The sequence below is a fragment of the Bos mutus genome, chromosome 1 (genome assembly GCF_027580195.1).
Source record: "Bos mutus isolate GX-2022 chromosome 1, NWIPB_WYAK_1.1, whole genome shotgun sequence".
In the NCBI taxonomy this organism is placed as follows: Eukaryota; Metazoa; Chordata; class Mammalia; order Artiodactyla; family Bovidae; genus Bos; species Bos mutus.
The window spans coordinates 64,933,214-64,959,459 of NC_091617.1; the positions used below are offsets into that span (position 1 = coordinate 64,933,214).

The following is a 26,246-nucleotide window of genomic DNA, read 5'->3' on the forward strand; positions in this document are numbered from 1 at the left end:
AAGTGAATCCTTACAAGAAGGAATAAGACAAAGCTTTGAACTTACAGTTCTGAACAAGATAGAATAACAGGGACAAGGTTTAACATCCTTCCCCAAACACACAAACATAAACAGCCATAATGAATGAAACTGTGGTTTTCAAGACATGGAACATCAGGCAATGAAAACCAGTAATTTCTGGCAGATGAGAAACAAAAGAAGTGAACTCTATAACCGTACCTGTTTACTGCCCTGAGAGAGTTTCTAGATTGCAGCAAAGGGACAAAGGGGAAACCCAAGAGGAAACCAGCTCCCTATGTCGAGAAGATGGGGATGAGAAACCAGGGAAACCAAAGCAGCTCCAGCACATAAGGAGAGGATCCCAGAGATCTACAGTTCCCTCCTTGAACAAAGTACCATACATATTCTGTAGCTATCCTGGGACAAGAACCATCTGAAAGGACTAAAGGAAATGGTACCCAACACTCAAACAATGGAAATAGTATCTATTTTTTACCACCAGGCAGACTAGAAAAATATCAATGTAATTCATATCCACTTCTAATTAACATTGTACTGGGGATTCTAGCCAGTATAGTCAGGCAAGAAAAATAAAAGTTATCCGGAATGGAAAAGAAGTTAAATCATCTTTTTTCATAGACAACATGATCATCTATGAAGAAAATCTAATAAAGTCTACAAAAAAGCTACTAGAACTAATAAGTGAATTTAACAAAGTACAGGATATAAGGTTGATATACAAAAAATCAATTTTATTTCTGTCAACCTGTAACATTTAGTCATAAATTAAACAACAAATGTGAAAGACTCATGCATTGAAAACCAGAAAACATTTCTGAAAGAAGTTAAAGACCTAAAAAAATGAAGAATTACATGTATCAATATTATTAAGATATCGGTTCTCTCCCAATTGATCTGTAGTTCAGTATAGTCCCAATAAATATCCTGTAGACTTTTTAATAGAAATTGACAAACTGATTCTAAAGCCCATATAGAAATGCAAAGGATTTAGAGTAGCCAAAGAATATTATTCTTTAAAAAGAATGATCTTGAAGAACCAACACCACCTAATCAAGACTTTTTTAAAAATTAGTGTTACAGTAGGGGAAGGAGAGAGGGGGACGGATTGCGAAAGTAGCATTGATATACGCTACATGATATATGTGTATACACTACCATGTGTAAAATAAATAGTTTGTGGGAAGTTGCTATGTAACACAGGGAGCTCAGCCCAATGCTTTTGATGACCTAGAGGGGTGGAATGGGGTGTGGGGTGGGAGGGAGGTTCAAGAGAGAGGGGATATATGTATACATAGGGCTGAATTCATGTTGTTGTATGGCAGAAACCAACACAACAATGTAAGGCAATTATCCTCCAATAAAAAATAAATTTCAACATAAATAAAAAATAAATTTCAACATAAATAAAATTAGTGTTACTGAGTCAGGTTGGTATTGATCCAAAGACAAATATGTCAGTGGAACTCAACAGAGACTCCAGAGATACACCTACACATATACAGAACGCTGATCTTTCTACAAAGGTGCAAAGGCAGTTACGTAGAGGAAGAATAGTCTTTTCTATTAACTGTATTTAAACAACTGAATATCCTTTTGTAAAAAAAAAAAAATTATTTTGATTCATACTTCGTACTAAATTTTAATGATTTACAGTGGTTAATAAGCTTTGATATAAAACTTAAAACCATAAATCTAGGGGAAAAGGAGAAAATTTTGTGACCTTAGGCAAAAATGTTTTAGAGAATATACCAATGTCATGTTTCATAAAGGAACAAACATACATATAAATCAGATTTCTTCAAAAGTAAACATTTTTGCCCTTTAAAAGACACTTCTGAGAATGAAAAGTTAAATCATATACTAGGAGAAAATATTTGCAAAGTGTATATCTGATTAAGGACTTGTATCTAGAATTTATTTTTTATTTTCTAAAAACTCAATAATAAGAAAGCAAGCAACCCAATAAAAATGTGAGTCAAAGATTTGAATAAATAATTCACAAATGAAAATAGTGATTAAAAAATAAGCATATAAAAGATTCTGAACATTCATTGTTAAGAAAATCAAAACAAAATAAGATAATAATACATTATAGTGGCTAAAATTACAAAGAGTGGTCATAGCAAGAACTGGCAAGAATGCAAAGGAAATATAAAACTACTGGTGCGAATGTACAATGGTATAAAACCATTTGGCAGGTTCTTAAAGATTTAAACATATACTTAATATGACCTAGCCAGTTTATATACATGTAGTTATCATAGTTACCCTCAATAAATGAAAGCATGTATCCATACAAAGACATTCACAGCAACCAGAAGATTCAAACATCTTTAGTAGTCAAAAACTGAAATATCTAAAGTCTCCGTTGAAAGTTCAGTGAATAAGCAAACCTCATGTATATGTTCAGTAGTTTACTATGCAGCAGTAAAAAGTCATGCACTACTGATATGTGCTATACCATGGATGAACCTCAAAATAATTACATGGAGTAAGAGAAAACAGATAAAAAGGGCACATATTGTATGATTCCATTTATATAAAAAATCCTAGGAAATGAAAACTAATGCAGAGTGACAGAAAGCAGATCCACAGTTGCCTGGGGATAGAGAAGGGTCTGGAAGGGAGGGTTATAAAAGGACACAAAGAAATTCTTGGACATGATGGATACATTTATTATCTTGATTGTTAAGATTTATCAAATTAAATACTTTGTAAATAGGCCGATTAAACCTCAAAGAGTTATTAAAAAAAAAAAAAGAGCTGGTCACATGAAAGGCAGAGAGCAGTATGTTCCAGGCAGAGTGGAGAGCTTGTAAGAAGGTTCTAAAGTGGTTAAGGACTTTATCTTCTAGAAATAGAAAGAAGGTCAAGGAGTCTGGGGATGTAGTGATTGACAGGAAAAGTGGGTTAATATTTTGATGTCTAGATGAACAGGGACAAGATCATACAAATTTCTGAAGCAGTTATGAGAAAACAGTTTTATTTTGAGCAAGGAAATGATAGGCTTTGATTTATATCTTAAAAATATTACCCACACTGCTGAATGAAAAAAAACCTGTGAGGCCAAAAAAGAATGAAAGCAAATATACCAGTTGGAAGGCCAATATTATACTCCAGGCAAGAAATGAAGATAACTTTGACTAGGGTGATAGCAGTGTTGTTGGAGGAAAACAGGTGCAAGAATCATTAACACTTACAGAGCTACTAACTGCAGTTTAATTTGGGATATCAGAAAGTACAATAAAAGATTATTTCCCAAATCTGGGCTTGAGCCAATGACTGTATCATGATATTATTTACAAAGATGAAGAAGCTAGGGTTAGTGCATGGCATGGTGGTAGGGACTAAAGAGTTGAGTTTTAGACTTGCTAAACTTTGATATACCTGTTATGAAGTGAAGATGACAAGTGGACAGGTAAACAAATCAAATTACATACATATACAAATTTAGTATGTAATGGTAGTTATGGAGGAAGTAGAAGAAGGGAAGTGAGGGTTTGTGAACAAAGACATCAGGAATTACATTTAATTTCCAAAGGAAGAAGAGTAGCTGGCAGAGAAGACTTACCAGAGAGAAGAGAAGAAATGAGGAGACTATTGAAGAAACCATAATAAAGGGGGATGTTTCAAGAAGTGGTCAGCCACATCAAATGATATAGTAGGGTTAAGTTCAGAAAAGTGATTAGTGAGTGTTGTGCTGTGAAGGTTATTAGTGACCCTTTACAAAGTAGTTTTGGAAAAGTATTGGGATAGAAACCACAATTATTTTAGACTAAGGAGTGGCAATGAGCACAAGTAAATAACTCTTTCAAGATGTTTGGTTATGAAGGGGTGCCAAAAACAGGTCAGTACTTGCATAGGAAGAAAGTGTTAAGAGGAGGATATTTTTCATTTTAGATAAAGAGCATATTTTTAAGTTGATGTGACTATTGAATGATCCTCAAAGCAGCAGCAAAATCCCTCAGAAAAGTGAGAGGGGAGGATATTAGAGCATATGTACAAAAATTAGTATCCAAGAGTAAGCTTTCTCTATTGTAATAGAGAGGTACATAAAAGGAAAAAGCTATAGAATCAGAGGGTATAATTTGTAATCACACAAATTACAAAATGTATGATTTGGTTGAGAAATTAAACAAGTGATTTTTGCATCTCTGTTTTTCAGTTTTGTATTTTGATGGGTTTCCTTTCTTTTTGAAATCAGTTTTACAGAGTGTTTTCTTACTCCAGACTTTGTATTGAAAAGCACACTGGTCTGTAATTAGTAGGTAAAATATAAGGTTCCATCTTTGAATTCTATGAACAAAGAATAAAAAAGATATGAGATATGTTACTTAATAATAGATGTGAGTTTTCTAGAGTTTAACAGTCATCTTGTGTAAGTCAAACAAATAAAACAGCTAATATAATTTAGAGCAGTGGTTCTCAACTCAGTATGATTTTGTCCCCCAGGGGACATATGGCAATGTCTGGAAACATTTTTGGTTGTTACGACTTGGGGAAGGAGTGCTCTACTGGCATCTAGTGGGTAAAAGTAGAAAATTCATGCAGTCTCAAAGTGCTTGCATTCAGGGGTTATTATAGAATCTGACCCAAGCTGAATTAAACTATCTGAAACTGCATCTCAACTCTCTTTCTCCACAAACACTGGGAATATTAGGAATCAGCCCGTTAAAAAAGTGAATAGGAAAGTTTGAAGGTTGGATTGAGGAGCAAAGATTTTGAAGGGAAACTGAATCTAATTAAAGCTGCAGGCCAGCCACAGCTTAGCTCAATACTTTCTAGAATCTGAATGATTAGCACTTCACTTGAGCAGTCTGACAAAGGATAAAAATTTGTAAGCCTGTAAAAAACTTAAGCAACTCTCCTAACAAAATTGACCTGACATAAATAGACACCTGCATATTAATGAAAATACACTTTTTTTTTTTTGCAACGTGGAACATTCACAAATATGGACTGTCATGAAACAATAACAAATTAACATCAAGCACAGTGTGTTCTCTAATCATAAAAGAAATTAAATTAGAAACCAATAGCAGAAATATGTCTTAAAATCTCCAAATATTTGAAAATTAAGAATAGCTCATGTCTTGAAGAAATCATTAGGGATTTTTAAAATTATTTTTTAACTTAGTGAAAGTATAAACACAAAATACCAAAATTTGTGATACTGCGATGTTGCTAAAGTAGTACCTAATGGAAAATTTAGAACACTAGAAGCTTAAATTAGAAAAAAGGGTCTCAAATCAATAATCTAAAAAAATCTTCTTAGTTAAAACACTGAAAAAGAATAGTGTAACCCAAAGTAAACAAAGGAAAGAAATTAAATCAGTGAAAGAGTGAAATGAAATCAGTGAAATAGAGGGCAAAAGATAGAGTAGATCAACAATCCCACAAGATAATTCTTAAAAAAAAAAATTACTATGATCTATAAAACCCTAGTAAGACTGATCAAGAAAGAATAAAAGCATAATAACCAAATGTAGATGAAATTAAGAGATTTCTTGAAAGGAAAAAAATTATAAAAAGTGACAAATTTTTAAAAGTGACAAACACATTGGAAAATATAAATAGACTCATGTTTTTTTAACATTTTCTTCTATTCAGTTAAATATTCACAGCAAAGAAAACTGCAGGCCTCACTGACTAATTCAAACATTTAAGAAAGAAATAACCCATACTTTATGCAAACAATTTGAGAACTAGAAAAAAAGAGAATTCTTCCCAGTAGGTTATGAGGCCAGCACAATGTTGAAAATCTGACAAAAATAGTAACTTAAGGGAAAGTACAGACCAGTCTCACTTATGAACATAGATGCAAAAGTGATAAATAATATATTAGCAAATGGAAGACAGATGTCTGTAACAAAGATGAAATATAACAGGTGGATTTCTACCAAGAATATGTTTAATATTTGAAAATCAATGCAAAACATCCAATTAACATAACAAAGGAAAAATATGTAATTACCTCAATACATGCAAAAAACTCATAATTTAACTTATTTATGATAAAAATCCTCAGAAAATTAGGAATAGAAAAATATATCCTAAATTGAATAAAACCCATCTCTGAAAAATTTACTAACATAATTATGAAATAATATTAAAATATTGAATGTTTTTCTACTAGAACTGGTTACAAGGGACTGATGTCCACTCTCATTATCTTTGTTCAACATTGTGCTTGATTTAAGTAGGGGCAAAAAGCAAGCTAAAAAGTAATTTGTATAAAGATCAGAAGGAAAACACTAAAACTCTTTATTTGCCAGTAGTATTGTGGTATATGTAGGAAACCCAAAAGAATAAACAAAAAAGCTGTAAAAACAATTATGAATTTTGCAACATCAAAGAATACAAGTCAGTATACAAAAATCAACTATATCCCTATATAATAGCAGTAAACAATTGAGAAATGCTTTTTTTCTTTGAGAAATATTCTTAAAACTATCCTATACAGGATAGATTTTTCAGATACCAACCTGAGAAGCACCAGGGATACATTCTACAGAGAGAAAGCATAACTGGTAAAACCTGTTTTTAAAAAACCAATCACTTAGTCTCTGGTAATTGTCCTAAGAGGATGCAGAAAATGAAAAAGCATTGATTCAAGAAACTATATTGAAACTTGGTTTAAAAAGTGAGAGTTTGTAGACCTGAGGCACAACTTGCACTGTACCTCTCCTGCCTTCAAGTTGCCAGCATTTCCTGCTCTAACTCAAAGTTGAAAAGTCCAAATTCCTGCTGAGTGTGGTCAAGAGGTCAGAGGCTCCCTTCCCCTGCCAGTCCCAAACTAATAGGACAGAAGTTCTACTCCAGGTATGACAAGTCAAAAATGCTGAGGTTCTGACTGTTCTCACACCAGCATGCTCATAAGGCAGAAGTTTCATGCCAAAAAAAAAGTCAAACAAAATCAGAGGTTACCACCTCTACCCCAGCCTAGAGACTTAGAGGTTTTGCTCAGGGGATGAGATAGTCTATAAGAACTGCGAATTCTGATGCTCTCTCCAAGCGAACTAGCTCAATTTAAAACAATTTGAGAAATTCAAGCATAAAAATGCCCTCAAAACTGATGAAGTATTTGATAGAAATAAAATAAGAGGAAGGTAGTTCTTCCTAAGAGTAACCAGCTAGAACATAGTCAGCTGGTTCACTGGAGAGAACCTAGAAAAGAGATAGCTAAGATAACTTCTCCTGAGGTTTGAATAAACCTCCAAGAATGGCTTCAAATATGACCCCTGTCCAAATTTAATGTTGGAATAATATTTGGGCCAGGGTGTTCTCTAAAATAGCAGAGTAATCACTTGGCTCTAATTGTGATACCTAATAGCTAGAAGTGATATCAACAAAGGCAGACAGCCTTCCAGAGAGACCAGGGAAAGCATCAAAGAGAGCCCTGCTGAAAAAAACCACTGCTGTCTCAGAGTGACTGTGTACACTGAAGGCTGCACCTTCTGAGGACAATATCAAAGCCTTCACAAGGTAAGGAAAGTAAATTTCACTAAAGTAGTCTAGCCAGATTACTAAACAAATAAGCAAATAACAATAAAAACCAGAAATGGGGAGTGAAATCAGTAATCAGCATCCAGAATTGCTATATTGCCTAAAATGTTCAGCTGCCACTGCTGCTGCTGCTAAGTCGCTTCAGTCTTGTCCGACTCTGTGTGACCCCATAGACAGCAGCCCACCAGGCCTTGCCGTCCCTGGGATTCTCCAGGCAAGAACACTGGAGTGGGTTGCCATTTCCTCCTCCAATGCATAAAAGTGAAAAGTGAAAGTGAAGTCGCTCAGTTGTGTCCGACTCTTAGCGACCCCATGGACTGCAGCCTACCAGGCTCCTCCATCCATGGGATTTTCCAGGCAAGAGTACTGGAGTGGGTTGCCATGTCCAGCTAACAAAATATTATATGAGACTTGCAAAGAAATAGGAAAGTGTTACCTATTCACAGGAAAAAGCAAGGAAACAGACACTGCCTCTGAGAGGGCCCAGATGTTGAATTTAACAAAGATCTCACAGCAACTTTAAAAAATGTTTAAAGAACTATAGAAGGAAGGGAAACTATGATGATAATGCCCCATCAAATAGATAATACCAACAAAACATGGAAGTTATATAACATAGCAAATGGATCTTAGACCATACATAATAATTAACTCAAAATGGATAAAAGACTTAAATGTAAGATCTGAAACCATAAAACTACAAGAAAACATAAGTGGTAAACTCTGTGACATGGGTATTGGCAGTGATTTTTTTTTGACCCCAAAACCAAAGAAAATGTAATAAAAAATAAACAAGTGGGATTACATAAAAAAAAAAAAAACAACGAAATGCCTATTCTTTTGAAATTCTTCCCAAAAAATTAGAGGAAGGAACACTCCCAACCTCTTTTTATGAGGCCACTATCACCCTGATACCAAAACCAGACTAAGATACCACCAAAAAAGAATATTAGATGCCAATAACACTGATGAACACAGATGCAAAAATCCTCCACTAAATACTAGCAAACTGAATCCAACAATATGTTAAAAGAATCATATACCATGATCCAGTGGGGTTTATCACAGGGATGCAAGGCTGTTTCAATATCCAAAAATAAATCAGTGTTATACCATATTAACAAATTGAAGAATAAAAACCATATGACCATCTCAATAGATGCAGAAAAAGCTTTTGATAAAATTCAATACCCGTTTAAGATAAAAACTCTGCAGAAAATGGGGATAGAAGGAACATACCTCAACACAATAAAGGCCATCACTGACCTGCAGATAACATCATACTCAGTGGTGAAAAGCTGAAAGCATTCCCTCTAACATCAGGTATCAGGCAAGGATGTCCACTGTCATTTTTATTCAGCATAGTTTTAGAAGTCCTAGCAACAGCAATCAGAGAAAAAATAAAAGGAATCCAAATTGGAAAAAAGAAGTAAAACTGTCACTGTTTGCAGATGATTTGATACTATACATATAAAAATCCTAAAGATGTTACCAGAAAACTACTAGATCTCATAAATGAATGTGGTAAATAAATTTGGTTGCAAGATTAAAATTAATACACAGAAATCACTTGCATACAGTTACAATGAGACATCAGAAAGAAAAATTAAGGAAACAATCCCATTTACCATCTCATCAAAAAAGAATAAAATAACTAGGAATAAATTTACCTAAGGAAGCAAAAGACTTGTACTCTGAAAACTGTAAGATGCTAATGAAAGTAAAGACAACACAAATGCTGTTTGATTGGAAGAATAAATACTGTCAAAATGACTATACTACAGATTCAGTGCAATCCCTATCAAATTACTAATGACTTTTTTTGAATAACTAGAACAAAAAAGTTTAAAGTTTGTGTGGAAATACAAAACACCATGGATAGCCAAAGGAATTCTAGTTAAGAAAAATGGAGTTGGAAGAATCAGGCTCCCTGATTTCAGATAATACTACAAATATTCAGTAATCAAAGCAGTATGGTACTGGCACAAAACCAGAAATATAGATTAATGGAACAGGACAGAAAGACAAGCAATAAACCATATACCCCTGGTCACTAATCTATGACAAAGGAAGCAAGAATATACAATGGAGAAAAGGTCGTTTCTTCAGTAAGTGCTGCTGGGAAAACTGGATAGCTACATATAAATGAATAAAATTAGAACACTCCCTAACACCATATGGGCTTTCCTGGTGGGTTCAGTGGTAAAGAATTCACCTGCCAATGAAGGAGACGTGGGTCAGGAAGATCCCCTGAAGGAGGAAATGGCAACCCACTTCAATATTCTTGCCTGGGAAATCCCATGGATGGAGGAGCCTGGCAGGCTACAATCCATGGGGTTGCAAAAGAGTTGGACGTGATTTAGTGACTAAACTACAATACCATACACAAAAACTCAAAATGGATTAAAGACCTAAATGTAAGGCTGATACTATAAAAGTCTTTCAGGAAAACAGGACGAACACTCCTTGACATAAATCACAGCAAGATCTTTTTCAATTCACCTCTTAGAATAATGAAAAAACAAAAAACAAATGGGACTTTAATTAATCTTAAAAGCTTTTGCACAGCAAACTATAAGTGAAACAAAAAGATAACCCTCAGAATGGGAGAATATATCTGCAAACAAAGCAACCAACAAGGGATTTATCTTCAAAGTATACAAACAGCACATGAATCTCAATATTAAAAACAAAACAATCAAAAAATGGGCAGAGGGCTTCCCTGGTGGTCCAGTGGTTAAGAATCCACCTGCCAATGCAGCAGACATGGGTTCAGTCCCTGGTCAGGGAATGTCCCACATGCCATGAGGCAATTAAGTCTGTGGGCCAAAACTACTGAAGGCTGTGTGCCCGAGAGCCCATGCTCCTCAGCAAGAGAAGCCACCGTGATCAGAAGCCTGCATTCTGTAATGAAGAGTAGACCCCACTCGCCACAATTAGAGAAGGCCCTCATGCAGTAACAAAGGCTGAATACAGGCAAAAAGCAAGTAAATAAATAATTTTTTTAAAAAAATATAAAAACTGGCAAAAGATCTAAACAGACATTTCTCCAGAGAAGACACACAGATGGCTAAAAAGCACATGAAATGATGCTCAACATCACTAATAATCAGAGAAATGCACATCAAAACCACAATGAAGTTACCTTAACATTAGTCAGAATGGCCATCATCAAATATCTACAAACAATAAATGCTGAAGAGGGTGTGGAGAAAAAGAATCCTCCTACACTGTTGATAGGAGTGCATACTGATACAGCTACTACAGAGAACAGTATGAAAGTTCCTTCAAAAACGAAAATAGAACTATTATATGATCTAGTAATCCCACTTCTGGGCATATATCCTGGAAAACCATTATCAGAAAAGATAAAGATACATGCACCCCAGTGTTCACAGCAGCACTGTTTACAATAGCCAAGACATGAAAGCAATGTAAGTGTCCATCGACAGATAAATACATAAAGAAGATGTGGTACATACATACAAGGGAATGTTAGTCATAAAGTGAAGTGAAAGTCCCTCAGTCGTGTCTGACTGTTTGCAACTCCATGGACTATACATGGAATTCTCCAGGCCAGAATACTGGAGTGGGTAGCCTTTCCCTTCTCCAGGGGATCTTCCCAACCCAGGGATCGAACTCAGGTCTCCCGCATTGCAGGTGGATTCTTTACCAGCTGCGCCATAAGGCAAGCCCTTAACTCAACCATAAAAAAGAATGAAATAATGCCATTGCAGCAACATGGACGGACCTAGAGATTATCATACTAAGTGAAGTCAGACAAAGATAAATAACATATATTACTCATATGTGGAATCAACAGTAAATGTTATATAAATGAACTTATTTACAAAGCAGAAACAGACTTATAGATATTAAAAACAAATTTATGGTTACCAAAGGGGAAATGAGTGTGTATGGGAGTGGGTGAGATAAATCAGGACCTTGAAATTAGCATACACATACAGTATACAAAATAGATAACATAGAAGGATCTACTGTATAGCACAGGCAACTCTACTAAATATTCTGTGATAACCTATATGAGAAAAGAATCTGAAAAAAATTAATATGTGGATGTACAAACAAATCATTTTGCTATGTAACTAATCACTTTGCTGTGAAACTAACACACAAAATTTAAAATCAACTATACTTCAATAAATTTTTAAAAAGAAAAGGTGCATCATCAGGGAAATGCAAATTAAAACTACAATGAGAAATTACCTTGGAGCTCTTAGAGTGGCTATTATAAAAAATACAGGAAATAACAAATATTGACAAGGACATGGATAAAAGGGAACTTTTGCACTGTTGGTGGGAAAGAAATTGGTTCGAGCACTGTGATAAACAGTATGGAAGTTTATCAAAAAATTAGAAATGGAACTACTATATGATCTAGCAATTCCACTTCTGAGTATGTATCCAAAGAAAATGAAAACACTGAAAAAGATACATGCACCCTCATGCTTATTGCAGCATTATTTAAAATAGCTAAGATACAGAAACAACTTAAGTGATCATTGATGATGAATGGATAAAGACAATATGCAATGGAATATTAATTCAGCCATAAAAAAAGGAAATCTTACCTTTGTGAAAACATGAGTGGCTCTTGAGGCCAATATGCTAAGTGAATTATGTCAAACAGAGAAAAACAAATGCTGTATATTACATATATGTGGAACCTAAAAACAAAACCTGCAAAAAAATAAGCTGATATATACAGAGAACATATTGGTGGTTGTCAGAGGAGTGAGCAAGAGGAGATGAGGTGATAGGGTTCTGGAAAAAGAACCAAATGGAAATTCTAGTGTTGCAAAGTATAATAAATGAGAGAAAAATTCAGTAGAGGAACTCAATAGTAGATTGAACTAGCAGAAATAAGAATCAGCAAATTGGAAGGTAGGTTGATAGAAATTATGCATTCTTAAGAACAGAGAAAAATGCAGAAAATTAACTTTAGAGAAGTATGGGACACTTAAATGCACCAATATGTCCATAATAAAGTAGTAGAATAAGGGAAGAGAGAAAAAGAACATGAAAACTTCCAGAATTTGAAGAAGTCCAGGTAGGATAAAAGCAAAGATACCACACTGATGCATATCATAGTAAAAATGCTGGAAAACTAGAAAATGTTAAAAAAAATAACAGAAAAATGACTTATCACATATGACTCAAAAAATAGGACAGACACAGGGGAAGCCAGAAGACTTTAGGATGAATTTTCAAAGTGCTAAAAGGAAAAAAAAAATATATAAAGATTCTTATCACCAGCAAAACCACATTCAAAAATGTAGGTTAAATAAAGGTATTCCCAGAAAGGCTTATGGCCAAAATATTTACTTATAATTCCACTAATGCTATTAGCTATATTATTTGTATTTTGACTGCTTTACAAGATTATTGCTTATTTTATTATTAAAAAAAAAAGTATTCCCAGATAAACAAAAACAGAATTTTCTTCTAGCAGAGAAAGTGAAATTGCTCAGTCATGTCTGACTCTTAGCGACCCTATGGACTGTAGCCTACCAGGCTCCTCCCTCCATGGGATTCTCCAGGCAAAAGTACTGGAGTGGGTTGCCATTTCCTTCTCCAGGGGATCTTCCCGACCCAGGGATCAAACCCAGATCTCCCGTATTCCAGGCAGATGCTTTAACCTCTGAGCCACTTTTCTTCTAGCAAAAGCCATCCTCAGAGAATTACTGAGGGAGATCTTCAGGCTGAAAGAAAGTGACCCAAATGGTAATTTGAATCTAGACAAAGAAACAACACTGTTATGGTAGTTATAAACTAATAGAGTAAGTGTGTATGTCTTCTCTTAACTGATTTAAAAAGCAATTTCTGAAACAATATGTATAAAATTGTATTGGTAGGCCAATAATATATAGAAATGTAATATGTTTTCCAGTAACACAAAGAAGGTGGTGGGAGCAAAGTTGTATTGATATCTGAGTAAGTAGATGATGGCTCTACCAGAACAAATGAAGAAAGCCACAATGGTAAATCAGAAGGTTAATATATAAACTTATAAATATATGTATGTTCTCTTCTCTTGACTTTTATAAAAAATAAAATTATATAAAGCAATAATTATAGCAATATGTTGTTGGGGTTTGTAATACATACGGATATAATATGTATACCAGTAATAGCATATAAAAGAGGAAGAAGAAATGGTGCTACAAGAATAACGTTTCTATATCTACTGGAATTTAGTATACATCAGAAATAGATTCTTACAAGATGTATATGTTAAATCTCAGAATAACCACTAAGAGCTCCAAAAATATAGGGTAAAATTTATCACTTTACTATCTAAATATCACTTAAGTATTTACTTAAATACAAGCAAAGCAATAAGAATTAGAATAGAAATACATGAGTTACGCAGGAAACCTAAAATGACACATGTAACCCTGTATCAGTAATAACATTTAATGTGGATAGATAATAATAAAAAAAATCAAAAGACAGATTGTTGAGCTGAATTTTTAAATAAATCAAGATCCAATTCCATGCTGTCTGAAGGTGACACCAAAAGATACAAATGGGAAAAGTAAAAGGATAGAAAAATATCAGACAAACAGCAAACATTAAAAAAAAAACAAACTGGAATAGCTCTACTAATATCAGACAAAAAGATTTTGAATAAAAAATTTTTATTAAAAAGGGACATTTAAAGTGATAAAAATGGTGAGTATATCAAGAAGATGTAACAAACCTAACAACTAGCTTCCCTAACAGCTCAGTTGGTAAACAATCCACCTGCAATGCAGGAGATGCCAGTTCTATTCCTGGGTTGGGCTACCCACTCCAGTATTCATGGGCTTCCCTTGTGGCTCAGCTGGTAAAGAATCTGCCTGCAATGCAGGAGACCTGGGTTCAATCCCTGGGTTGGGAAGATCCTCTGAAGAAGGGAAAGGCTAGCCACTCCAGTATTCTGGCCTGGAGAATTCCATGGACTATACAGTCCATGGGGTCACAAAGAGTCGGACACAACTGAGCGACTTTCACTTCACTTCACTTCAGATACCTAACAATAGAGTTACAAAGTATTTGAAGCAATATCTGACAGACTCAAAGGGAGAAACAGACAATTCAACAATTACTGGATATTTTTTTTTCTTTTAAAACTATGATAGTTTTTTAATTTAAAATTTTCTTTTTTTTTTTTTAAATTTTTTATTCCTTTATTTCTCATGTGTTCCCCATCCTGAACCCTCCTCCCTCCTCCCTCCCCATACCATCCCTCTGGGTCGTCCCAGTGCACCAGCCCCAAGCATCCAGCATCGTGCATTGAACCTGGACTGGCATCTCGTTTCATACATGACATTTCACATGTTTCAATGCCATTCTCCCAAATCTTCCCACCCTCTCCCTCTCCCACAGAGTCCATAAGACTGTTCTATACATCAGTGTCTCTTTTGCTGTCTCGTATACAGGGTTATCGTTACCATCTTTCTAAATTCCATATATATGCGTTAGTATACTGTATTGGTGTTTTTCCTTCTGGCTTACTTCACTCTGTATAATAGGCTCCAGTTTCATCCACCTCATTAGAACTGATTCAAATGTATTCTTTTTAATGGCTGAGTAATACTCCATTGTGTATATGTACCACTGCTTTCTTATCCATTCATCTGCTGATGGACATCTAGGTTGCTTCCATGTCCTGGCTATTATAAACAGTGCTGCGATGAACACTGGAGTACACGTGTCTCTTTCCCTTCTGGTTTCCTCAGTGTGTATGCCCAGCAGTGGGATTGCTGGATCATAAGGCAGTTCTATTTCCAGTTTTTTAAGGAATCTCCACACTGTTCTCCATAGTGGCTGTACTAGTTTGCATTCCCACCAACAGTGTAAGAGGGTTCCCTTTTCTCCACACCCTCTCCAGCATTTATTATTTGTAGACTTTTGGATCGCAGCCATTCTGACTGGTGTGAAATGGTATCTCATAGTGGTTTTGATTTGCATTTCTCTGATAATGAGTGATGTTGAGCATCTTTTCATGTGTTTGTTAGCCATCTATATGTCTTCTTTGGAGAAATGTCTATTTAGATCTTTGGCCCATTTTTTGATTGGGTCATTTATTTTTCTGGAGTTGAGCTGTAGGAGTTGCTTGTATATTTTTGAGATTAGTTGTTTGTCGGTTGCTTCATTTGCTATTATTTTCTCCCATTCTGAAGGCTGTCTTTTCACCTTGCTAATAGTTTCCTTTGATGTGCAGAAGCTTTTAAGTTTAATTAGGTCCCATTTGTTTATTTTTGCTTTTATTTCCAATATTCTGGGAGGTGGGTCATAGAGGATCCTGCTGTGATGTATGTCAGAGAGTGTTTTGCCTATGGTTTCCTCTAGGAGTTTTATAGTTTCTGGTCTTACGTTGAGATCTTTAATCCATTTTGGATTAAATCCAAATGGATTTAATCCAAAAATGGATTAAAAAAGAAAACTACAGGCCAATATCACTGATGAATATAGATGCAAAAATCCTAAACAAAATTCTAGCAATCAGAATCCAACAACACATTAAAAAGATCATACACCATGACCAAGTGGGCTTTATCCCAGGGATGCAAGGATTCTTCAATATCCGCAAATCAATCAATGTAATACACCATATTAACAAATTGAAAAACAAAAACCATATGATTATCTCAATAGATGCAGAGAAAGCCTTTGACAAAATTCAACACCTATTTATGATAAAAACTCTCCAGAAAGCAGGAATAGAAGGAACATACCTCAACATAATAAAAGCTATATATGACAAACCCACAGCAAACATTATCCTCAATGGTGAAAAATTGAAAGCATTTCCTCTAAAGTCAGGAACAAGACAAGGGTGCCCACTTTCACCATTACTATTCAACATAGTTTTGGAAGTTTTGGCCACAGCAATCAGAGCAGAAAAGGAAATAAAAGGAATCCAAATTGGAAAAGAAGAAGTAAAACTCTCACTATTTGCAGATGACATGATCCTCTACATAGAAAACCCTAAAGACTCCACCAGAAAATTACTGGAACTAATCAATGATTATAGTAAAGTTGCAGGATATAAAATCAACACACAGAAATCCCTTGCATTCCTATACACTAAATAATGAGAAAACAGAAAGAGAAATTAAGAAACAATTCCATTTACCATTGCAACGAAAAAAAGAATAAAATACTTAGGAATATATCTACCTAAAGAAACTAAAGACCTATATATAGAAAACTATAAAACACTGGTGAAAGAAATCAAAGAGGACACTAATAGATGGAGAAATATACCATGTTCATGGATTGGAAGAATCAATATAGTGAAAATGAGTATACTACCCAAAGCAATTTATAGATTCAATGCAATCCCTATCAAGCTACCAACAGTATTCTTCACAGAGCTAGAACAAATAATTTCACAATTTGTATGGAAATACAAAAACCTCGAATAGCCAAAGCGATCTTGAGAAAGAAAAAATGGAACTGGAGGAATCAACCTACCTGACTTCAGGCTCTACTACAAAGCCACAGTTATCAAGACAGTATGGTACTGGCACAAAGACAGAAATATAGATCAATGGAACAAAATAGAAAGCCCAGAGGTAAATCCACGCACATATGGACACCTTATCTTTGACAAAGGAGGCAAGAATATACAATGGATTAAAGACAATCTCTTTAACAAGTGGTGCTGGGAAATCTGGTCAACCACTTGTAAAAGAATGAAACTAGACCACTTTCTAACACCATATACAAAAATAAACTCAAAATGGATATTTTAATACTCTACTTTTAAATATAATACAAGAACTAGGCAGAAGGTCAAAAACTAAATAGAAGACTTGAAAAATGCCATGTCTAAGACCTCTGTACTCAAATCTACAGAAAGGAAATGTTTAAACATTATTCAAATGGAGGTACCATGTTTATGGGCTGGAAAACTCAGTATTTTTAAGATGCTTATTCTATCCAATTTTATCTATAAATTTATCAAAATTCACTAATAATCTAGCATATCTCAGTTGGTAAAGAGTCTGCCTGCAGTGCAGGAAACCCAGGTTCAATTCCTGTGTTGGGAAGATCCCCTGGAGAAGGAAATGGCAACTCACTCCAGTATTCTTGCCTGGAGAATCCCATGTTCAGAGGAGCCTGGCAGGCTACAGTCTGTGAGGTTGCAAGAGTTAGACTCGACTGAGTGACTAAGCACAACACCACAACATATCTTTTTATAGAAATTGACAAATTCTAAAAATGTATATTAGAAATTCAAAGAATCTAGAATAACTAAAACATATTTTGAAAAGAACAGAGTTGGAAGATTTCACTTCCTGATTACAAGATGTACTGTAAACCTACATTAATTAGATATTGTGGTAGTCAAAAAAAGACAAATAGACCAATGATTGTAGAAGAGAGAATCAAGAAACTGACCCATGCATACGTGGTCAATTTATTTTTGACTAAGGCACTAATACAAATCAATTAGGAAAGGAAAATCTTTTTAACAAATAATGATGGAACAACTGGGCAAATGGGGGGGAAAATGGACCTTAATCCGTATCTCACACCATAGTCAGAATTAACTTGAGAAGAATTGTAGTCCTGGAAATTAAATTTTCTTGAGAAAACAAAGAATGATATCTTCATTACCATGGGATAGGCAATGATTACTTATACAGGAATCAAAAAAATTCAAAATAAAAAAACCAAATTTTCCTTAAGGTAAATTAATCTTTTGCTTATCGAAAGACATTTTATTGCCTTAAAGAAAATGGAACGATAATTCACAAATGGAAGAAAATACTCACAATTACTTCTGATGAAAGACTCTTAAGCAAAATATATAAAGAATTCTGTTGAAGTTTTGGCACCACTCATTTCTGTAACCTTAAGTAAATAAACTTGCCAAACTTACAATTTCTTTTTTATAAACATAATGGCTGGGCTTAAGTGTCACAGTGGACATTATTCTAAAGTGCTATGATTTTTTTAATCTACAGCAAGTTTATTGGTATAAGTTACATAAGAGGATGGTAGGAAAGGAATATGAATAAAGATCATTTCGGTATTGACAATAGCTTTTAAGTACCCCTGGGTATGGGGATTTACATTAAAGTAGAAACTCTATTTACAAAGAAAAAAAAGTGAAACTCTCCAACTAGGATAGGAAAATGATAAGGATATTTTTATAAATGCCATAGGAATGTAGACTGGCAGATAGTGGGAATTACAAAATGTTTGTTAATCCATTGTGCCTGTCCTTGTGTTTTTTAGGAAAGTGACATTAGAATAAAGGAATATTAGAAATGAGGAAAATAGAGCGCTTGTTATAAGAAGGAATTTGATACCATTCAACACATCACTTAGTATTTACTTAACTTTTATAAATAAGTATAATATTTAAAATTTGTAACATCTCCTTAAAGGTCTTTTAAAAAGCCAGTAACCATTTCCCTTGGAATTGGAGATTTGATTAGATCTTTTTTTAAAAGAAGTTCTAATTCATGTTATTCTTGGTCTACTTTCAGATGAAACTAGGTCATTTACTAAAATATTTGATATAAAGAATAGGAAAAGGGATTTTGTATTTTTCCACCATTATATTCAATTACCCTAAATATGTCAGTTATTGCTTCTCTTGTATCATTGTTAAAGTTTTTCAAAAAAATTGTCATAACATGAGCATAGAAAAGTTCTCACAGGGGAAAAACAAAGCCTTATTTTAAAACTTATAGGAATTAATAATTATCTATGAAACATTAGAAAATTCCTCATGTTTTTTCATTTCATTTTCAGGCTTAACTGAGTTGAATGACAGTCCAGTTCCCCAGGAACTTGAGCGCTGCAAGTCTCCTACTTCAGGTAAACATGAGTGGTAATTCTCAGGCTTCTGGTAACTCATGGTAGTAATCCACTGCCTTATCATCATAATTCTTGGGAAATTCATAATTTTGGTAATTAGGTATAATTTCATTTCTGAAATTCAACCATAAGCAAATTTGATTCCAAAATAAAATATAAATGTCTTAAAATATTTATAGCTTCCCCCAAAATTAAGATCAAAGGTATCTTGCAAAAGTGCAATACTTTTAAAGACATTTTAAAGGAAGGTTATTCTACAGATATATTAGTAATGCTAAGTAAAAATTGGTTATATTATGTAGAAATTGTCTTATAGCTAGAGCTTAATTAGTGGGAAATACACACTACAGGCAGAGGAGCATAAGAAACTAGCCCTCTGGATCATAGTTTTGAAACATATGTATTTGTTGGCAAAGAAAAATTATATGTTGGGAGTAAAACAAAGTGTGAGCCCATTATATTAAAAACATGAGTATAAAGGTTATTAGGAGTAAGTTTTTGCAACATTTGCAAAATTAAGAAGTTTTTAAAGTATGTGAAAAAAATTTAAACAGGTAGAAATTGGTGGTGGTAATCATTATGAATGATTTGCATTCTTAAAAAATTTATATTTACCTGATTTTAGTATTATATAAATCCTTAAGCACCAAAAAGTTAGGTATATCTTTGACATTGAACTGTAGGTCTGTTTTCATAGGGTACCCAAATATTATAATTCATTTTTATTTAAAAAATTATTTTAAACTTCATGCAAATTTGTAAACAGTAATCTCTTTATAAAGCAGTGAATTTTGACCTTTAGAAATTCAGCTGGAATTGTGACATTTCTTCACTTTACTCCCTTAAGAGTTGCTAGTTGTTTATTCTTTAGGAATATAGATTGAATAGAATCTAGTTGTGTCCTGTGTAAACTTCTGTTTTAATCATATCCATTTAATCCTTATTGTACTGCTTTCATTTTAAGCATAGCCTCATACATTTACCCTTTCTTTTGTATTCCCATTGGCACCATCCTAATCTAGGTATTTATTATACCTATGATATCACAAAGATATTCTAACAGGTGTCTGTTTTCCATGTCTCCCTCTTAGAATTCATTTTGCATATCATGGTGCAAAATTAATCTTAAATTATTACTTTGATATACTCCTGAATCACAAATCTTCAATTAAAATATAATTCAACATCCTGTATCAAATTTAGATAATTTAACCTCACTTTAAATTCTCATCCATAATCTGAATTTGAAAGTAATACATATATTGGTTTCAACATCAAAAATGGAATAAAAAACTGTCCCTTTCATCTTTCCCCATGCATTATTTCCATCCTCTTGAAAAAATAAACATTATTATTAGTTTGTTTATCCTTCTAGACAGTTTGTAAACAAAAAGAAGTAGGCTTTTGCTTTCTGTTTTATACAAAAGCAGTGTATCATATGCATTTCACCGTACTTTGCTTGTTTCACTTTACGGTGTATCTTGCTTTCCATTTCATTATTTTCTTATTCTTATTTACATTATATGATATTGAATGACATGTGTGTACTATAATTTATTTAATCACTTCACCAGTTAAAGTATCCTTAGTTCAGTACCAGTCTATTGCTGTGTCAAACTGCTGCAGTAACTAAATGTTGTGCAGGTATACCAAGTGGATGAATTCCTAAAATTGAAGTTGCTGGGTCAAAGAGCATATACTCCTTTAATCTCCAGTTGCTCTCCTTGGGGTTTGTAACTTTTCATTCCTTCCAGCAATAACATAAAAATACTTATCAAATTTTTAAATTTTTGCAAGTCTGTTTAGTAAAAGAGATATGTCAGTGCAGTTTCAATTTACCTCTCACATATTGTAAGTGATATTGAATACCTTTTCATATATTTAAGAGCTCTTTAAATATTTTGTGAATTATCTATTCATATACTTTGCTCATTTTCTATAGGGTTGTTTATTCTTTTCATAATAATTAGTCTTCTTCATAAGTTAAAATTTTCTCTGTGACATGAGACCCAAATATTTTTTTCAATTTAACTTTTAACTTTGCTTATGGTGTATTTTACTGTAGTTTTTTTTTTTTTTAATAATCAGACATTGATCTTTTCCTTTAAGGACTTCTTTATGCCCAGCAATTTAAATACTATACATTATCTACTTTTTTTTTTTTTTTAACATTTTAGTAGAATTCCCCCGTCAATCATTTACCCATCGTTACTTATTTGCATATTCATACTTTCTCTGAAATGTACAATGAACATATGCAAAGATTGAGAGCCTTTCTTTAATTAGGCTACCAAGTAGCTGATCTATTTTCTGTTTATTTAAAGAGAAACAATGGTTTACTATTTTTTGTTTTTTTACCTTACTGATTTCTGCTTTTATCATTATTAGTACCCTCCTCTGTTTTCCTTCATTTTTTCCCTGTCACCTTTTTGTGGTAGATGCTTAATTCATTTATATTTATTATTTCTTACATATTGATATAACAGGGCTAAATTTCTCTTTGAACTCTGCATTAAACATGTAATACCTTTTGATATATTAAGATTGCATTAAGAGTATTTTATATATAGTAAACAATTTGTTTATATTTCTTTGACCCAACAGTTATTTAATGTAAGTGTGTGGCATTAGGCAGCTGAAAGTATTACCTTATTATGTCGTTCATGTCCTTACTTACATTTTGATTACTTGATTTGTCAAAGATGGGAAAAAGGCAAATTAAAATATTGTATTAATAATGTATTTCTATTTGTTCTTGTATCTTCTATTTTTTATTCTTTATATTCATGTGGAAATATTCAAAGATATATGCATCCTTTATGTTAATCACCATTGTTCATATTATATTGTGTCCACCTGATATCACCTTTTTGCTATTAATACCACAACTCTTGCTTTTATTTGTAATTTCTTTTTGTATTTCTTGGCCCTACCTCTTTTGGGATAAACTTTTTTTTTAACTGAGGTATAATAAATAAACCTCAAAGTGCATAATTCTTAAGAGTTCAGGTAGACTAGTTTTTACAAATGAATACTCCATGTAAACATACCCATATCAAAAGATATGGAATGTTACTAGATACCACTCTTTTGCCCCTCTCAGCCACTAACACCCACAAAGGTACCTACTATTCTGACTTTTAACATCATAGATTAGTTTTGTGGGTTTTGGACTATCAGATGAATGAAATCATTCAATATTTACATTTTATTTTTTGCTTTTTTTTTTCAATATATATAATATTCATCTATGTTACTGATATTTATTGATGTGTAATACTCCATTATACAAACACATCTCTATGCAGTTTATTATTGCTGAATATTTAGGTGGTTTTCAGTTGGGAGCTATTATAAGTAAAGCTGTTATGACCAATCTTGTACAATTTTTAGTACAAATATAACTTATCTCTGTGTTACATGTATCTGGGAGTGGAGTTTTGGGGCTACAAGGTATGCATATGTTAAACTTCAGTAGATACTACTGAATTTTCTAACGTGGTTACACCAATTTTACTTCCATTAATAGCATATAAAAGTTCTGTTTGTTCCACATACTCAACAGTGTTTTTATTTTTCCAACTTTAGTCATTCTGAGGTATATATAGGACTATCTCACTGTGGAATCTAATTGCAATGCATGTCCCTGATGTCTAATGATTTTGATGAACTTCTTTTATGTTAATTGACTACTTTTAATATCATCTTTTATGAGATATTCAAGTCTTCTCTCGTTCCCAAGTTTTTTTTTTGGTAAGAAATTCTGTGTATGTGTATAGATAGGTACAACGAAGTACTTTTGTTGGGTGTATACAGAGCAAACTATCTTCTCCCATTCTGTGCCTCACCTTTTACTCTCTTAAAGGTGGTCTTTTGATGAACAAAATATTTTAATGCTAATATTGCTCAATGTATCAATATTTTTTTATTGTTAATGCTTTATGTGTTTTGTTTTTACAAACATCTTTGTCTACCCTAAGGTCATAAAACTGTTTCCCTGTTTTCTAGGAGCCTCATTGTTTTACCTTCAATTTTAAGTTCAAGTTCCACTTGAAATGTATGTGTGTCTAATGTGAGGAAAGAGTCAAGGTTTATTACTTTCATTTAGGTATCCAGTTGATAAGGACCATTTATGAAAAAACTATCGTTTCCTCTAGGCACTAAAATGGTACTTTTGTCCCAAATTAGTGTACTCTACTGTGTATCTATGTTTCTAGACTTTATGTTCTATTTCATTTACATGTTTATCTATCATTTATCCTATTCCTTATTGTTTTAACTGCTGTAGCTTTGCAGTATTGCTGATAGCATAGGTCCTTCAATTTTGTTTTTGTGGTTCTTTTTCAATAATGCTATAGTTATTTTAGGTCTTTTGTGTTTTCATATAACTTTTAGAAAAAAATTATCAGTTTGCACACAAATCGACATGCTTGGATAGTGACTACAGTTTCATTGTATCTGTAGATCAGTTCGTCAGAGCTGATATTCAACAATGAATTTTCTATTTGGTATCTCTTCATTTATTTCTTCTTTCAGTAATATTTTTCTTTTTCTTTGTAGAGGTCTTACACATCTTTCATTACCTTTATTACTCAGTATTTGATTTTTTGTTGTTAATTTTTTAATATCTTTTTTTATGCTTTGTGGCTTTAATATAAAAGTAATTAATTTTTGTGTATTGATATTATATCCAGAACATTTGATACACTTATTTAACTTCAGTAATTTGTCAGTTCTTTTAGATTACCTATGTATCTAATTATCCTCCACGGGGTCAAAGAGTCAGACATGACTGAGCGACTGAACTGAACTGAACTGACTCTGTTAAAAGGACAAGTCTATTTCTTCTTTCTAAAGGAAGAAATCAGCTAGAACCTCCAAAACAATGTTGAATAGATGTGATGTTAGCAGATATGTTTTCTTTTTTTCCAGTCTCAGGTATATGTCTTTCAAGATTTCATAGTTAATTATGAGGATTGCTATGGGCTTTTAATAGACATTCTGCTTTTAGTCCTCTGCCTTGGATGTTTCTTCTTTCATTAATGTTAAAGCAGATCTGGAAACACTGTCACTTTTTTTTTTTTTTGGCAAAGCACTCAAAGGACTTTGCATGCAATCAAATAGATTGCTTCAAAACAGGAAGATTTTGACTACTTTTGTATTATGTTATTTGGAACAGAAATGCTTGACTAAGATTCATTACCACTTCAGTGCCTTATTTGAGAATGGTTTACTGGCAGGTCCCATTCTTCTTTGGACTTCCCTGGTGGCTCAGACGGTAAAGCGTCTGTCTACAATGTGAGAGACCTGGGTTCGATCCCTGGGTTGGGAAGGTTCCCTGGAGAAGGAAATGGCAACCCACTCTAGTACTCTTGCCTTGAAAATCCCATGGACAGAGGAGCTTGGTGCAGGCTACTATCCATGGGGTCCCAAAGAGTTGGGCACGACTGAGCTACTTCACTTTCACTTTCATTCTTCTTTAGTAGCCATTTTAAACTATAAATAATCATGATTGAGGAATGATATTTTTTCTTACATTAGCTTTCTAATCACTGTATATATTTCTTAAAATATGTGAAGTTTACCTTTCTGGGGAAAATACTAACAGATTTTTTTTTATCTTAGTTAAAATTGCTGGAAATAATGAATATTTGCTTATTCCATTTGTCATGAAAAAGGAAAAATAATTGTGTTATATTAATGAATCTTTTTAATCCCACAAAGGAGAATGTGTTCAACACTATTTCCAGCATACTATGCCAACAAATGTACATTAAAACACAGTCTGCAATCTCTTGCTGTTGTAAAAATTGCTGCATTCAATCTAGATTATCAGGAAAGGTATAGTTAAGAAATGAAGATTCTTAGCCCAATCAGATCTTAAAATGTAACCATGAAAAAAACATCATTTAAAATTTTAACAGTAGCTTTATAAAATTCATGATGTATATTATCTTTAGAGGTAGAAAAGAATGAAAATATAAACAGTTAAAATGTTCAGATAACTTACAAGTGATAGAATCAATATACCTGGTTAAGAATATTTGTAATACATTCTAACTTTTGAAAAACTAATAAAAACAGTCATGCCCTCTAGCAAGTCTCCTTGATTTATACACTTAGGGAAATTTCATAGGTCTGATTAGTAATGATAATTATTATGTTTATATCTCAGTATATCTTCCTTTTTATGTATATATAGCATTTAAGAGCCAATATTCTTTTTTTCCGCATAATGCAGTGGATTTTAAGCTTAAAACCTGTATCAGAATCATATGAAGAATTTTTATTAAAACATAGATTGCTGAGTATAAGAGATTCAAATTCAATAAATCTAGAGTGGGGCTTGATAGTTTGTATTTCTAGCAAGTTCCCGGGTGGTACTAATGCTTCTGGTCTCTGGACCACTGAAGAATCTGACTCTGAAATTTTTTTTTTTTTTACATTATTTGTTCAGTAGTTGCTTCCGTTCTCGGTTTCTGTTTTGGGATCCCAAACCCTCACCTATTTAAGTCCACTAAAAAACATTAAAACCTCGACACAAATATCTCTGAGTAAGAGAGATCAGAAATAAAGAAAGCCAGAGACCAGTAATCATGTTATAACTCTGCTTTCTTACATGGATCTTAAACTCCCTTTTACGCCAATAAACTGCAAGTAATACAGGGTGAAGTTTCAGACTATTAAATATTTCCTTTAGGATAATGTGAGAGAACAGCATATGGATTGGGAGATGAAAGGATCCCAATGAACCAATCAGAACATTGATATTCTCAGCTTTTAAGATAACAATCATTTCATATTATTCATTCACCCAACTGTTACATTCAAAAAGTAAGTCAAAGTGTCTATAGTTAAGAGTGATATTATGA

At 33.3% G+C, this 26,246-nt stretch overlaps 1 protein-coding gene across 3 annotated transcripts in view; it reads left to right on the forward strand.

Annotated features, from left to right (window-relative positions):
* The window catches only part of STXBP5L (syntaxin binding protein 5L), a 338,367-nt gene that overhangs the window by 235,533 nt on the left and 76,588 nt on the right, over positions 1-26,246 (forward strand). For all 3 annotated transcript variants that reach the window (XM_070369985.1, XM_070369991.1, XM_070369994.1), the window contains exon 20: positions 19,309-19,374. In XM_070369985.1, the coding sequence (XP_070226086.1) occupies positions 19,309-19,374 (66 nt within the window). The remainder of the gene's footprint in view (positions 1-19,308; positions 19,375-26,246) is intronic.